Below are 13496 nucleotides of genomic sequence, written 5' to 3' on the forward strand. Positions count from 1 at the left end.
TTTTTTTTAATCTAGCCAAACAAAGAGCCACAAATGAAAGACTATCATTTGTTCTTGACATCATCTTATATTATAACGCATTCCTAATCCATCCAAGTAGAGAGGGCTTGTCAGACTGTACCGTACATCCGCCTATCCCGTACAGCAGACATCATCTTATATTATAACGCATTCCTAATCCATCCAAGTAGAGAGGGCTTGTCAGAAAAAGGTCACTCCAATCAAGTCACTTGAGACTTGGCTATGAACACATTTTGGTAGTTAGGCAGAAGGGTGTCAGGCTGATCGACTTCTTGTGCGTTACGCAGTTTCAACCAAAGCAGACAATCGAGCCATCAACTCACTGGCTCTCTGAATTCGGAACTTGATTTTGAAAATCACGTAACGAAACGTGTTCAAAGCCAATCCCTGTCGCACACACCAGGCAGCCGTGAGGGAGGCAAAAAAATCTCAGAAATCTCGTGAGTGTTGCTTCTCTAACTAGCACTCTACATTCAAGCAAGAGCTCAATTAGTAGCCTCTTGGTACAACTTAATAATTGTAAATGTGATTAATCATATTTGGACTAATGTAACCAAGCCTTTTCATTTACAATTACATGCTCACCCACATGACACGTTTTTGCTCATATGGGCATGATATGAGCTCGTGGGATAAGTTTTTGACTCTTTTCTATGAAATTTCATTTTCACCAAGAAATCCACTTGATATGGCTCAGGGGATCCCCATTTGCTCTCACTTGAGCATTAGCGTTCTGACTCAAAAAATGTTCCATGAAGGTTACAAGAGAACTAAAGATGAAGACAGACAACATGAGCATTGGATTAGGAGGACCCCAGAAAACATTGTCAATGTTGACCTCTTAGTCAATTCCTATAGAACAAGAAAGTCAAAGATATTTAGACAGAAAATGATCCATTTTATAATAAAATCAAACATGCCCTCCATGTGGTCCAGGTCTTTCTGGGATCTCTGCCCGCCATTGACACAGTATTGAATTTTTTCTGGGCTTCCTTCCTCGACTAGGATTGGACTCACAGAAGTGCAAGACGAAAAAAATATTCATTTTACTTAACCTTAATTTTCATATATTATTTGATCAACCAAAGAATTAGAGTTGGCAGATCTTGCAAACCCTTGAATATAAGGTTGATTAGGAATTTTAGTGAAAAACTTGTCCAAATCTGACTCAAATCCTGATACTGGATCAACACCTACATACACCCGAATATAAGGGCAACATATTGAACAATGATGAAGTTTGAGAAAGAAGAGAGTTGGACTTTATTGTTTTAACTAGCATGGATTCTTCAAGGCTTGAAAGTACGCCCAAGAAGCACCTTAAGCTTCTGCAGTCATTCCAAGTGACCCTAAAGCCTAGAGTATGATAAAACTCATGAATGATTTAGAAAATGTATGTGCACTATTAGGTACCTTTTGTGCGCCAAGCCCCAATGGGCAAATGGGCAAGGCCTGTTGAAGATGCAGCTGGACAATCGACTTGAGCAGAGTTAGGATCGTGATATTATGCATGCACTTAAGTGTAAAAAAAAAAAAGAACCACAGCCAATCTGCTTTTCTGGAACAAATGATCGATTTTCCGAGCCAATGTGCACGCAACATCCTGTGTCAAAAGCGCGACAACGTAATATCGAATGGTATTTTTCTAGAAAGAACAGTCAGAAAACTTGCTCTAACAGAGCCCTGTTTAGTCGTTTTGACCGAAGTTGATACTGCCAAGGAAGGTACTCAGTCGTTCGGAGGTCTTCCAATTGCTATTGGAAGTGCTCTTGATGGTGCGCAACGCCAACTTCACCGACCGCTGGTCGGGGACCGACCTCCCGAAATTATTCCAAAAGCTGTTCCAATGAAAGTTACGGTGAAACCCCCTGAGAAAATTTTTCGCCTGGTGATAATTTTTGCTTCGGCATCAAATTGTTGGAAATGTTATCTAGGTTAAAGTGGAAAGTTTCGGTTTTTGCGCTAAGTTTCAATCCAAGAATGGAGATCCCCTCTGAATTATCTTTTCTTGCTTTGGCTATGTTTTTAAGGATACTTGGGTTGATTCTCGTACTTTTGGCAATAGACTGGATCCTCACAAACGTTCCGGAGAAAGTAGTCAAAATATAAGACTGAATGCCTTTGCAAATAGTTATCACTGTTTGCTGGATAATCACATTGAGTTGACCCCCTGGATCTTTACAGCAAAGCAAAGCATGAAAAACTTTGCAAAAACCGACTGGGATCAAATCCGTTCCATTCTCGACACAGCAGATTGGACCAGCGTTGAAATTCTTTCGGTCCAAGAACAATGGCGACATCTTTCCAGTAAAATAAACGAGTCATACTCGTCATACTCTTACGTACCCGCAATTGACCGACCTGGGAGGTAAAATCCACCATGGATGTCGGCATCTTTCCGGAGGCTTATCGCAAAGAAAACTCAACTGTTCAAGGCTACCAGGCCATATGGATATAAAGACAGCCTAGCAGAGTTCAAATGTCTTCAAGCTGAAACTTGACCCTCAATCCGAAGAGCCAAAGCAAAATATGAAACCGAGCTCGCTAAAGAATTAAAATCCAATCCCAAGAAATTTTATAAAGACATCAATGCAAGAACAAAAACTGCAACCGTCGGACCATTTGACACTGGAAGGGCATCACGCTATTTCTGATCTCGATAAGTCAAACGCTTTGAACGACTACTTTGTGGCAATATTCCAACGGTCTCCACGTGATCCGTCTGGTTGCGTCCAAGCAATAAAGAAAACATAAGGTCCCAGTTGGCCGTAATGATTGTCAAAATTCTCGTTCCTCAAAATGCGCAAAATCATGATGTTGCACTACATTTTTCCGATTTATTTATTTCCTTTACTTCACGTGAGGAAATGAAAAATATGAAAAAAATAGCAAAGATTTTCTGTTTCTCATTGACTTAGTCCAATGTGAAGCAGAATCCAATGTCAATCTCTAGTTTTCCATTTGATTTACAACACACAATTTCTCAAAAGAAGTGTAATCTCAGTGAGTCAAATATTTTTTTTCCCACCAGCAAAAGCTCGCGCCCAGGCAAAAAAGGTCATTGACGCAAATGTTTGGTCACCCAACTTGGGAATAACACTACCCTACAACTACCACTAGTCTGGATTCAAGAATGACAACAAAGCCAAGGCCACAAGCCGTGAGAGTAGAAAAAGACACCATCATGGACTTTGACGGTGTCTACGAGCACACTGTGCCTCCGGTTTCAAAGTTTCTTCGCTTCAGTGACAATGCCGATGATCTGGAGCAATTGATTCACCAAGAAGGCCAAAGCGCCGTCCAAGTCGATAATCGAGGCTGGCAACCCATTCACTATGCGGCCTTTCTCAACCGATCCCAATGTCTGAAGGTTCTTCTCGCCGCTCCCCTCACTAACGTGAACGCCAAGACCTTTGAAAATCTTACCCCCTTAATGTTGGCTTGTTCTAAGTCGCGAGACGCGTTGGATACGATCCAGTTGCTCCTTGACCATCCTGAGATCCGAAGCAACGAAAAGGACAACATGGATTACACAGCTCTTCATCGCGCGGCCAAATTGCAAGATGGGCTGGTCTGCGGCATGTTGATCGGAAAAGGGGCGGATGTTCATGCCTCCAGTTTTCATGGAGAAACACCGCTCATTTCCGCCTTCATGGAAACTCAATCCACGGATGTAGGCCAAAGAAAATTGATCAAGATATTGAAGACCTTGCTCCGAGAAGGGGCCGACCCTATGGATGTGGCCAAGTGTATAGGCTCGCCATATTCGGGTTACGTTCAATCCTCGATGTGCCGGATTTTGAAGAGGAATCCGAAGGCCATCAAATTCATCATTGATGGATTGAGCCCCGAGCAGAAGGATCCCTTCATTAATGGTCCACCCGATGAGAAGGTCCGCAACATTTTTACCCTCATGCTCGTATCACCTCATTTATCACTTGGACTTTACAACCATTTGGTGCAAGAAGGAGCCGACCTTCAAAAAGAGATCCGTTCCTTGGACCACCTTCCGGTTCCGTTGCTACCGATCCATTTGGTCATCTATAACAATCACAGTGATATCAACATGCAAGGTGAGATTTTAATGAAAATGATTCCTGCCACCCACAAAAGGAGCCTCGAGGATCCTTCGATTCCGTGTTCAGATCGCATATCAGATCTGGCGAATCTTCCGAGTGTAGATGTGAATACTTCAGTGTTATGGAACATCCTGGACAAGTATCCTGTCTCGTGGATTCTCAAGTTCTTGACCTTGAAATCGCCCTGGCTGAAACCGAATGGTGAATACATTCGGCTGAACTGTCACATGTCTAAAACTACCACGCCTATGTACAAGGCCATAGCTTGTCATTTTAATGGGTCAGTCGAAGATCACATCCGAATTCTGAGTCGTTTAACTTCTCTGGGTTGGTCCTTGGAGAGTCCGCACCCCAAAGTGCTCTCACCTATTTATGCACTGTTTTACAAAGAAGACACCGAGTATCACTTGGCGATCGCCAAATTTCTGGTCGAGAACGGAGCCACTTTGACTCGAGCGGAAATGAAGGCGGTGATCCGAACTCCCCAAACAGAATTCCTCGTGCAAATGGTCAATCTCAATTTGATCGATTCTGCAGTATTTGGTCAAACCTTCAAGAACTTTCTACTGTGCATTGAACGACATCCCACGTCAGTTAAATGTATCGGTTTGGCTTATCTAATCGCGTTACTAATCCGTTCAGAAATCAAACCGTTACCAACGGTTCTGATACAACGATTCCATTGCGTCTTATACGAGACCATTCCCGAGTTTCCATTCAAATTCACCATTTTGGATCAAATCTACGAACGCTCCATGACGCCATGCAGTTTGCAGCAAATGGGGATCAATCACATTCGGGATCGATTTTGGCGCGGTTCGCGCTTTGATGCCGCGGGAGTCCGCCAATTAGGTTTGCCACTGGATCTTTGCAATCGTGTCATCCATCCGTCCATTTCGTCGCGCTACATCTGCGAAATAGCCACGCAGTCTGAAAGTGAACTGAATCTGACAGTTCAATTCCGGAATTTCATTCATAACTATAACCCTGGGCGCTTTACAATACCCTTGGAACCAATGTAAAACGTTGGCCAGAATGGAAGTGATTCTTGTTAGACCCAAGTTTCTCAATGCACTTCAATCTTCATTGCATCGGTCGAGTGGAATTCATTCGATTAACCGCACTCAATAATGACCAAACAATATTATTTGGATGTTCTCCAATACTTCACATCTGTCATTATCAAATTTGAACTTTTACCACATGTATGTAAAAATACTAAATCCCGATTAACTCATCCGTTCATCCTCTAAGAAGGACAAGAAGGACAAGTAGTAACTATCATCATCTTAGCTCGTCCAAGTGGAACGAATAAGGCCGGCAGGAAGGTCATCCATTCATGTGGAACATCAGTCAAACGTTTGAACGTTGGGCCTTTTGTAAACAAGAAGTTGTTAGTGAAAATTTTAGCTTAGTTGTTGTATTAGGAAAAAACAGGATGTAGCACTAGCGGATATCTAAGCGATAAGCCGCCCGAGATAAACAATGAATATTTCAATCCCTCATTAACTATGATAGTCGAGTCAGAATTCGCAACCCTGTGCCCAACGATTGTTGCGTGTTGACGTGATCATGTTACGTTCGTGCTCAATCTCTCTAAGAGCATGAACCCACCAACCAAGTACAGTGGTGTATGCTCCAAGATCCATCCTTCTGTCCCAATTTCCCACTCTCCACCAGCGACCGCCTTGCATTCGACCGATTCGACCCTAAAGAAAAGAGGGCCCTTCAGACAGGCTCGCTCAAGAAGAAGAAGACCATTTGACTGGCGCCACCACTGAAGCAAGCCCAACCAATTTCTGTGGAGCCTTAAACAAACTAACGGTCATTGCCATTAGTAGACACTGGCACTATGACCACGAAATTGGTCAAATTGCTGTCCCATCCACTCGAATCCATGGCTATGGAACCGTCTACGGCCCAGAATGACAGGCCTCCCGCTCCACCCGCTCCGCCCGCCGTGATTCTGGCCTCCTCGTCTCCATTTCGTCGGAATCTGATGCGCTTGCACTTTCCGGATTTGTTCTATTCTCAAGCGGTGGCTTTCCTCACGCCCGAAGTGGATGAAAGAGCCATTGGGCGTGACCTCGAGCCCGAGGCCATGTGTCAAAAGGTGGCCGAGGCCAAAATGGACTGGATCTTGGCCAACAAGGAGGCTGAGTTGGTGGGTGCCCAGATCTTGATCACTTGCGATATGGTGGTCAAATACCGAGGCCAAGCTTTGGAAAAACCCACGTCCGATATAGAAGCGCGGGCGTTTCTGCAAAACTATCGCGATCATCCGTCCGAACCCGTTTTTTGCATCAATGGCATTGTGTTACGTGACCTGACCTTGGGCCTCCAAGAAAGTGTGGTCGAGGTGAGCTCGTTGTTTTTCCTACCATTTGGCGATGAGGCCATTCAAGAGATGATCGAGGATGGAAGCGCCTTGCAAATGGCGGGCGCATTTTCCATGGATCATCCGGCTATGGGCAAATATATCACAGGCTTAAATGGCTCACCCACGGCCGTGGAGGGCTTGCCAGTGGAACTGCTTCGTCAGAAATTGATGGCCTGGCAGCCTTCACTACCGTGTCAATTAAAAATTCTGGGCGCCATCAAATGTGTCATCTTTGATATGGATGGCTTGATCTTGGACACGGAACGATGGTACAGTTTAGCCCAGCAACAAATCCTGGACCGCTTTGAGATTAAGTTCACCTATGACGTGAAAGCCAAAATAATGGGTCGAAAATCATTGGACGCGGCCAATGTGATGATTGATCACTACGGCTTAAAAGGCCGCTTGGATCCGGAAGAATTTATTCGCGAGCGGGAAGAGATCCTGGACCAGATGTTCCCTAAAAGTGAAATTATGGCCGGAGTTCAACGGCTTTTGGTTCACTTGCGAAAAAACAATGTGCCCATGGCCATTGCGACAAGCAGTCACATTCGACACTACACCATCAAGACGCAGCTCCATGGTGAGCTCTTTGGGAAAGTGTTCCATCATGTGGTGACTGGCGATCAAGTGAAAGAGAGCAAACCTCATCCTGAGATCTTTTTGAAAGCGCTGGACCAATTCCATCGCAAAGATATATCACCGCAAGAAGTCCTTGTTCTTGAGGATGCACCTTTGGGTGTGCTGGCAGCCCAAAGAGCCAAAATGAATGTGGTACAAGTGTCTTCCGTCGAATCCGCTGAGGTCAAGCCGAATCAGCTCATCCCAACCATGTGGCATTTCTGCCCTGAACAGTGGGGATTGCCCAAGTTTGACTGAAATATAATTCAAGCGATCCTCAATCGTATTTGTCGAGGAACTTTTGTCTCCTGCCATCGATTCGTTTTAATGTCTAAATATTACCACTTCTAGGATGACCATTTGCTACTACTATCAACAGGGCCGATGCTCGTTCGGCAATCAATGCCGCTTCGCGCATCCCGCACCCAACCGTTCAAGTGAGGACATGACCAATACGTTGGTGAAAACCGTGGAACTGGACATGGAGACATGGGAGAAGGGACATCAATGGGTGTTTTCGTGCTATGCTCCCGCCAAGGAAGTCCATTGCTTTCCAGACATTGATGACATCAGTCCCGAAGAGATGCGGTTTGAGGCATACGCCAGTCGAGACTCCAATACAAGTCAAGCATATCAACAAAAGTTCCAAGAGCTGCTGAGCAGTTATGCTCTGAAACGAAAAGCCCTCGCAAAACCGAGTGAAGAGATCAAGGGCATTCTTCGGAGACTTTATGCCAAAGAAAAGGTGGTTTTACCACCGGGATCAAATGTGTTCAATGCCGCGGCCAATGTCGGGAGCATCTTCGGGGGCAGTGCCACTACCGCGAACTCTTCCAACATTTTCCAAAACCGAACCAACCAACAACCCTTTGGCGGCACGCAAAGCAATGCCGCTTCCATTTTTGGAGGAGGTCAGCCAACGCCTTCCAACTCTATTTTTGGTGGTGGATCAACATCGCTAACCGGGGGCAAGCCCGCGATATTTGGTGGTGGTTCAACCGCGAATAATCAAAGTGCGCCAAGCCCATTCTCCTCAGGGATTCCAAATGGCTCTTCATCCATTTTTGGAGGAGCTAGTACAACGCAATCTCCAGGATCCTCCATATTTGGAGGAGCTAATCAAAACCAAGCATCCCCTTCGACATTTACATCGAGTACCAAATCGCCCTTTGGTCAAAGCCCCTTTGGTCAGCCTACTGCCAACACGTCGAGCATCTTCGGGGGTAGCTCCCAACCTCAAATGCAACAGTCCATGTCCGGGACTAATACTACGTTTGGACAACCCCAGAATTCTAATCCAAGTGGGAGTGTCTTTGATCAGGGTCAATCAAAACTGTCGTCACCTTTCAGTGGCAGCTCCATTTCGAACCAAGGACCATCGGTGTTTGGTGGGCAGATGGCAAACTCGCCATCAACGAATAGTCCATTTGGCGGAGGATCCAGTGCCCCTCAAACGGCAGCCAATCCGTTTTCTAGCCCGTCCGTCGCGCAATCTCCTTTTGGTAACTCTCCCCAGGGTGCAAACACGCCCCCCTCGAACGTACCCTCTCCTTTTGTAACTACTGCTCAAGGCATTGGAAATCAGAGCACATTCTCAAACCCTCCCCCTCCTCTTCCAAGTAGATCTATTGGAGGAGCTGCTCCATCCAATCCATTCCTATCCCAAAGTGCCAACTCCACAAATGCTGGAGGTTTATTTGCTGCAGTCGGGGGTGGAAGTGGGTCAACCGGCCTTTTTGGCCAAAAGCTACCTGAAATGACCGATCCTTATCGGTACACTCCACTCGATCAGTTCAGCCCAGAGGAGCTAGCTGTGTTAAAAGGCGAGGAATTTGAATTAGGGCGAATTCCAGAAAGACCACCTCCTCTTGAATTATGTTTTTGAAATGGAAAGAAGTACAGATACGCCACAAATATTTTCCTTCATTTTGCTCAAATTATTGTAGGAATGTGAGATCACAGGACTCTGACGGGGTTACTTGTTTGGAAGGTTCTAAGACGTTTTTAGATTCTGAATGCCCTTCGCTTTGAACGGAACTGACGGGTATTAACGATTGAGTGACGTCAGCCTTGAAATTGATGAACTCGACCACTTCTCCAAATTCGATAGCGTCAGCTTCCTCTGAGGTCAAGCTTTTGCTGGAGCTCGTTGGGAGTGGTGGTAAATGCAAATTGCTCGTGGGTATTTCGCTCTCGACCATTACCGTTGGCTTTTTCTTCGCTTCGAATTTTACTCCTCTATGAACACTCTGGACATGGCGCTTGACGTGGTTCTGCCGCCCAAAGCATTTACCACACAGCTAGAAGGTCAACCATGATATATATGAATTAGCACTCATTCAGATTGCATAGCTGATAAACATGAGATCGTACTTGACATTGGAATGGCTTCTCGCCTGTATGAGTTCGCACATGCTCGATGAAGTCCTTCTTGGAGAAGAACTCTTTAGGGCAAGAGGAGCAGTGATGTGGTTTGACTGACAAATGGACTCGCTTGCGGTGATCTATTAAGGCCGAGTTGGATTTAAAAGCCGCTCCACATTCTGGACACAAATAGCTTTTGATCTTTTCATGGACGGAGCTTTTGTGAATCCGTAGGGCAGAGAGTCGTCCAAAATCTTTCCCACAAGCCGCGCAATGATAGGGCCTCTCACCTGAAATGGAAGAGCAATTGCGCCTCTTTCTTTAAAAAATATGGTAATTGTAGACAGCATTTTGTCTCCTTATTATCTAAATCAAAGAGCATTATGTCCGCTGGTAGTTATTTTATTGGCACCAAAAACCAGTGAAGTGTGAAGCTCTCCTTTAACAACGACTCATAATATTTGCTTTTAAGATGGGTCTCCTCCCACACTCGAAGACGTGGCAGAATCATGTTGAGGAAGCTCTACTGGAATGAGACGGGTGCTGGATTCGTCGCCTTCATCTGTGGTCACAAATATATAGCTGCCCTCTTGTCCCGGGATCTCCACCACCGAGTCCTCAGATATGAAGATTGTGTTGTGTAAAAGTTCCGTTTCTGAATTTTCCGCGGCGTTTTCTTCTCCATGCTTGATCCCTTCTTTGCTGCGCCCTACCTGAGACAAAGCTAAAAGTGACGAAGCCGCCGCTCCAGACAAGGCGGTTGTTGAAACCCGTCCAGTTTCGTTCGGCTTTGTCTCTTCTTCGGAGAGTTTTTGAATGAAAACAGATGAGTCCTCACGAGATGCAGTGGAGGCTGAAAAAAATAGCATAAGACAATCGTTTATTTATTAGATTGACGTCCAAAAATGGGCCTGTCTCACCATCTCTAACGCTGTTGTCGGATTGTTCAGCGACAATATAGTGTTCGTTATCCGATCCTTTGGTGACGTGCTGTAGTATTACGGTATTGCCGCTCTCATCCGTGCAATAAAGAACGGTGCCGTTGTCCTCGAGAGCTTCGACCATCTTCATCGTCGAGTACCCTTTCCCCGAATTCTCTTTGAGGGAAGGTGGTTGAACCGTGGGCGTCTCACTTTTCCGATAAAAGTATTGCTTCTGCTTGTCTCCATAATGGACTCCTTTCATGTGCCGCTTCAGGTGATGTTCACGTGAGAAAGTCTTTCCACATTTCTATAACGAGTAAAAAGAACCATTTGGGTTGTTGGTCAGTGAGGAAACGAGCGTATCAAAATCACACTCACGTTGCAAGGAAAAGGCTTGTCACCGGTGTGAGTTCGCATATGGGAAGCCTTCTCTTGGCGTGTGAAGAACCCCTTTGGGCAAAATTCACATTTGTAATCGCGGATCTCGAAATGTTTTCGTTTCCGGTGATCGATTAGCGTGGAATCGGAGCCGAATGCTCCACCACATTCCGGACAGAGAAAGGCCTTCTCACCGGTGTGAACCGTCATGTGAATCTTGAGTTGTTGGTGGCGGGCAAATCGTTTGGGACATTCCTGACAGGGGAACGGACGCACGCCTAACAGGAACGAGGAGGTGTTCACTACGAGCTTGGCCAACCTCTCTCCCCCCGCACTTTACTCGATTTAGCTATTCGCCAGACGCGACCCCTTCGAGGATTTTCACGCAACGCGAGAAGAGTTTTACTTACCAGTATGCGACCGCATATGCGTGCGCAAATCTTGTCGGGAGAGGTAGGCTTTATCACATTCCGAGCAGGCAAAAGGTTTTTCCCCTCGGTGTTTCCTCATGTGGATATCCAATTCTCGATTGTTTTTTAGCCGTCGTGAACAGTCCGGGAATTCACATGGAAGCTTATTGGCGTGCTCTTGCTGGAATCAATGGGAAAAAAGTGTCATGCTCCAAACCCACCTGATCAATAATTTTGAGAATCAGCACTCACACAATGAAGTCGAAAGTCTTTGAGAACCGTGAACGTCTCACCGCAATCGGTACAAGTCACAGGATCGGTAATAGTGGGCGGGCGGCCCCGTTTCCGTTTGACAATTTGGGCCATTTGCTCCTTGAATCGCGTCGAAGAGGCGCGTTTCTTACCCCGTCTCAAACGAACCCCACCTTGGGATTCAGAGTCCTCATTTTGAGGGTCATCCTTTAAGGCCAGCGAATCGTCCTCCGGTTCCTAAAACCATGAAATATTCTTTTCACAAATCAGCCTCAGTCGCTGAAAAATATCATGTTCGTATTCTACCAACGAAGATGGGTGCGGCAGTTCCTGGTGGATTTCGCGGTCCTCAAGTTTAATTGACGTGGTGAGCTCCTTCGGCTGAGCTTCTTCTAGTTCCAAGTCAATCGATTGGGCTTCGTGAGCGGCCAGTTTTCGGGGTCGTCCGCGGCCTCGTTTGGGACGGGTGGGATCCGAACTTTCGTCATCGGCCAATTTGGACTCTGGCTCGATCCCAGTATTAGTCAGGTTGGCATACTTGGCCTCCAAGTGGGCGTGAAACTCAAAGCAAGCCGGACATTGAAGCCGATCAGCATGCGCGGCTCTTTCAATGACGTACTGACACGTCCGAGCACGATACACCGTGTCTTGAGCAAAAGTTTCAATGTTCATACACGGAATGTCCACTTTTCGGAGCTTTTCAAACAGATGAGGTTGGTGGCGAGCCGCAAATCCGGGACAAACGCGAATATCTGACGTCGGATCAAGCCACTCAGCCAGAATGGCGTCCAATCGCGACGGCCACGTCTCTTGCCAGTCTAATCGAACCTCAGCCAGAATCCGGCGGTTAAAGGTCAGCCTTTGAAGGACCCATTCCTCGGCACTGAGAGCGAAGATATTCACCTTGACGGGGGCCTGATCTTTGAGAAATTGATCGAACCAAGCCCCGTGAACCAAGGACAGAAAAGGTCGATGGGCAAAGATGGCCGGACTTTGCCCGGCCAGACACACCAATGGGGCGTGATATCGACTCAAATGCGCTTGAACGGGACTCAAGAGGGCCCACGCCTCTTCGGAAGACACCATCGCTTCCGAGGAGCTACTTGGACTGGGCTCGGGATCGAAAAAGGCGCACGGGGATTGATCCACCGGAGGCGTGGGCGTGTCCGTGGCCATGCTGGCAATCGATCCACCCGGATTAAGCCATGAAAGCCCACCAAGTGGCGAGGACGTCCAGCTTCGATGTGGCGAACGGTACCGTTCTAGGCCTCTGACGTTTGACAAAACCCAAAGTTTTGGCCCACTCAAAGGGAAAAGGTGTGCAAGGAAGTTGGAAAGTCGGATTGGACTAAGTAAGCGGGTTGAAGATTTGGACAGGCTCGGTTTTCAGGTTGGGGGCCCGAGTGAAAAGTGTCTAGTTCGACTTGGGGGTTAAATCGGTTGAAACTAAGCCACTGGGGAGGGTGAATTAGATTCCAGTGGAACGTAGCTTGGTTGGGCGATGCGCCATTTTGTTGGAGGGCTGGAGCTCAACGGTCAATTTCCTGAGCAGAACTTGCGCGCCCCCGTTTTCACTTCATCAGGGTGAGGGCGATAAGAAATTTAGGCAGGACTTATGAAGGAGCATAGCAGTCATGGTAATCCATGGCATGAAAAAGCTTGGAAAATGCTACTACGGCTTATGCAAAAAAGACTTTTCAAGCCGATCATCATGACAAGTGTTAAAAAATGGAAACCCACGAAAACATGATCACGAATATGGGGGAGAGCATGATGGCCCAACTTTCATACTCTATATAGTATCTATAAATGGTGCGACTTATATTTAACCTGAGGTAGAAATAGATTCATTCCCATCGCCAACTCGACCCTTGAAATAATTAAATGAAGGCTGAATGTCATGAAACCAGCCAGTCACCTGACAGAAAACAAAGCACAGTCACCTCTTTCCATTCCCATTGTTTGTCAATATGGAGAAGGGAGCATGAGAAAACAAAAGCCCAACCAACCAGCATGACTGAGTGATGACCGAAGAAGAAGGCGAAGAATCCATTGGCAATTCGCAAGG

The 13496-nt window shown here is 46.3% G+C and overlaps 3 protein-coding genes and 1 long non-coding RNA gene across 5 annotated transcripts; 3 read left to right on the forward strand and 1 right to left on the reverse strand.

Moving 5' to 3' along the window:
- Window positions 1–5579: 5579 nt before the first annotated feature.
- LOC131888817 (uncharacterized) lies at window positions 5580–7452 on the forward strand. Its single transcript, XM_059237753.1, has one exon. The coding sequence runs from the start codon at window positions 5953–5955 to the stop codon at window positions 7357–7359; it is 1407 nt and encodes a 468-aa protein (XP_059093736.1). The 5' UTR covers window positions 5580–5952; the 3' UTR covers window positions 7360–7452.
- LOC131888813 (nucleoporin NUP42-like) lies at window positions 7353–9017 on the forward strand. Its single transcript, XM_059237749.1, has one exon. It carries the CDS (start codon window positions 7454–7456, stop codon window positions 8984–8986), a length of 1533 nt encoding a protein of 510 aa, XP_059093732.1. The 5' UTR covers window positions 7353–7453; the 3' UTR covers window positions 8987–9017.
- Window positions 9005–12982, reverse strand: LOC131888811 (zinc finger protein 264-like). Of its 2 annotated transcripts, XM_059237746.1 has the most exons (6): window positions 11735–12968; window positions 11429–11665; window positions 11177–11357; window positions 10767–11044; window positions 10386–10695; window positions 9847–10318 (listed from the first exon to the last, which is right to left on the reverse strand). In XM_059237746.1, exons 1-6 carry the CDS (start codon window positions 12602–12604, stop codon window positions 9933–9935), a joined length of 2262 nt encoding a protein of 753 aa, XP_059093729.1. In that variant the 5' UTR covers window positions 12605–12968; the 3' UTR covers window positions 9847–9932. The 2 variants fall into 2 exon arrangements, with proteins under 2 accessions (XP_059093730.1, XP_059093729.1); XM_059237747.1 differs by lacking the exons at window positions 9847–10318; window positions 10386–10695; window positions 10767–11044 and adding exons at window positions 9005–9401; window positions 9475–9755 and having other exon boundaries at window positions 11735–12982.
- On the forward strand, window positions 9398–10542 carry LOC131888820 (uncharacterized). Its single transcript, XR_009374157.1, has 2 exons — window positions 9398–9798; window positions 9938–10542. It is a non-coding gene; the product is annotated as an uncharacterized LOC131888820 (long non-coding RNA).
- Window positions 12983–13496: the final 514 nt, after the last annotated feature.

Source organism: Tigriopus californicus, chromosome 10 (assembly GCF_007210705.1).
Source record: "Tigriopus californicus strain San Diego chromosome 10, Tcal_SD_v2.1, whole genome shotgun sequence".
NCBI lineage: Eukaryota > Metazoa > Arthropoda > Copepoda > Harpacticoida > Harpacticidae > Tigriopus > Tigriopus californicus.

Excerpts from the sequence above, each read along its gene's own strand:
- LOC131888811 (XM_059237746.1), bottom strand. The coding sequence starts at position 12,604 with ATGGCCACGGACACGCCCACGCCTCCGGTGGATCAATCCCCGTGCGCC. Across the intron at positions 11,666-11,734 it reads TGCCGCACCCATCTTCGTTG|GAACCGGAGGACGATTCGCT; the intron begins GTAGAATACGAA and ends TCATGGTTTTAG. Across the intron at positions 11,358-11,428 it reads AAGACTTTCGACTTCATTGT|CAAGAGCACGCCAATAAGCT; the intron begins GTGAGTGCTGAT and ends CATTGATTCCAG.
- LOC131888813 (XM_059237749.1), top strand. The coding sequence starts at position 7,454 with ATGACCATTTGCTACTACTATCAACAGGGCCGATGCTCGTTCGGCAAT.
- LOC131888817 (XM_059237753.1), top strand. The coding sequence starts at position 5,953 with ATGACCACGAAATTGGTCAAATTGCTGTCCCATCCACTCGAATCCATG.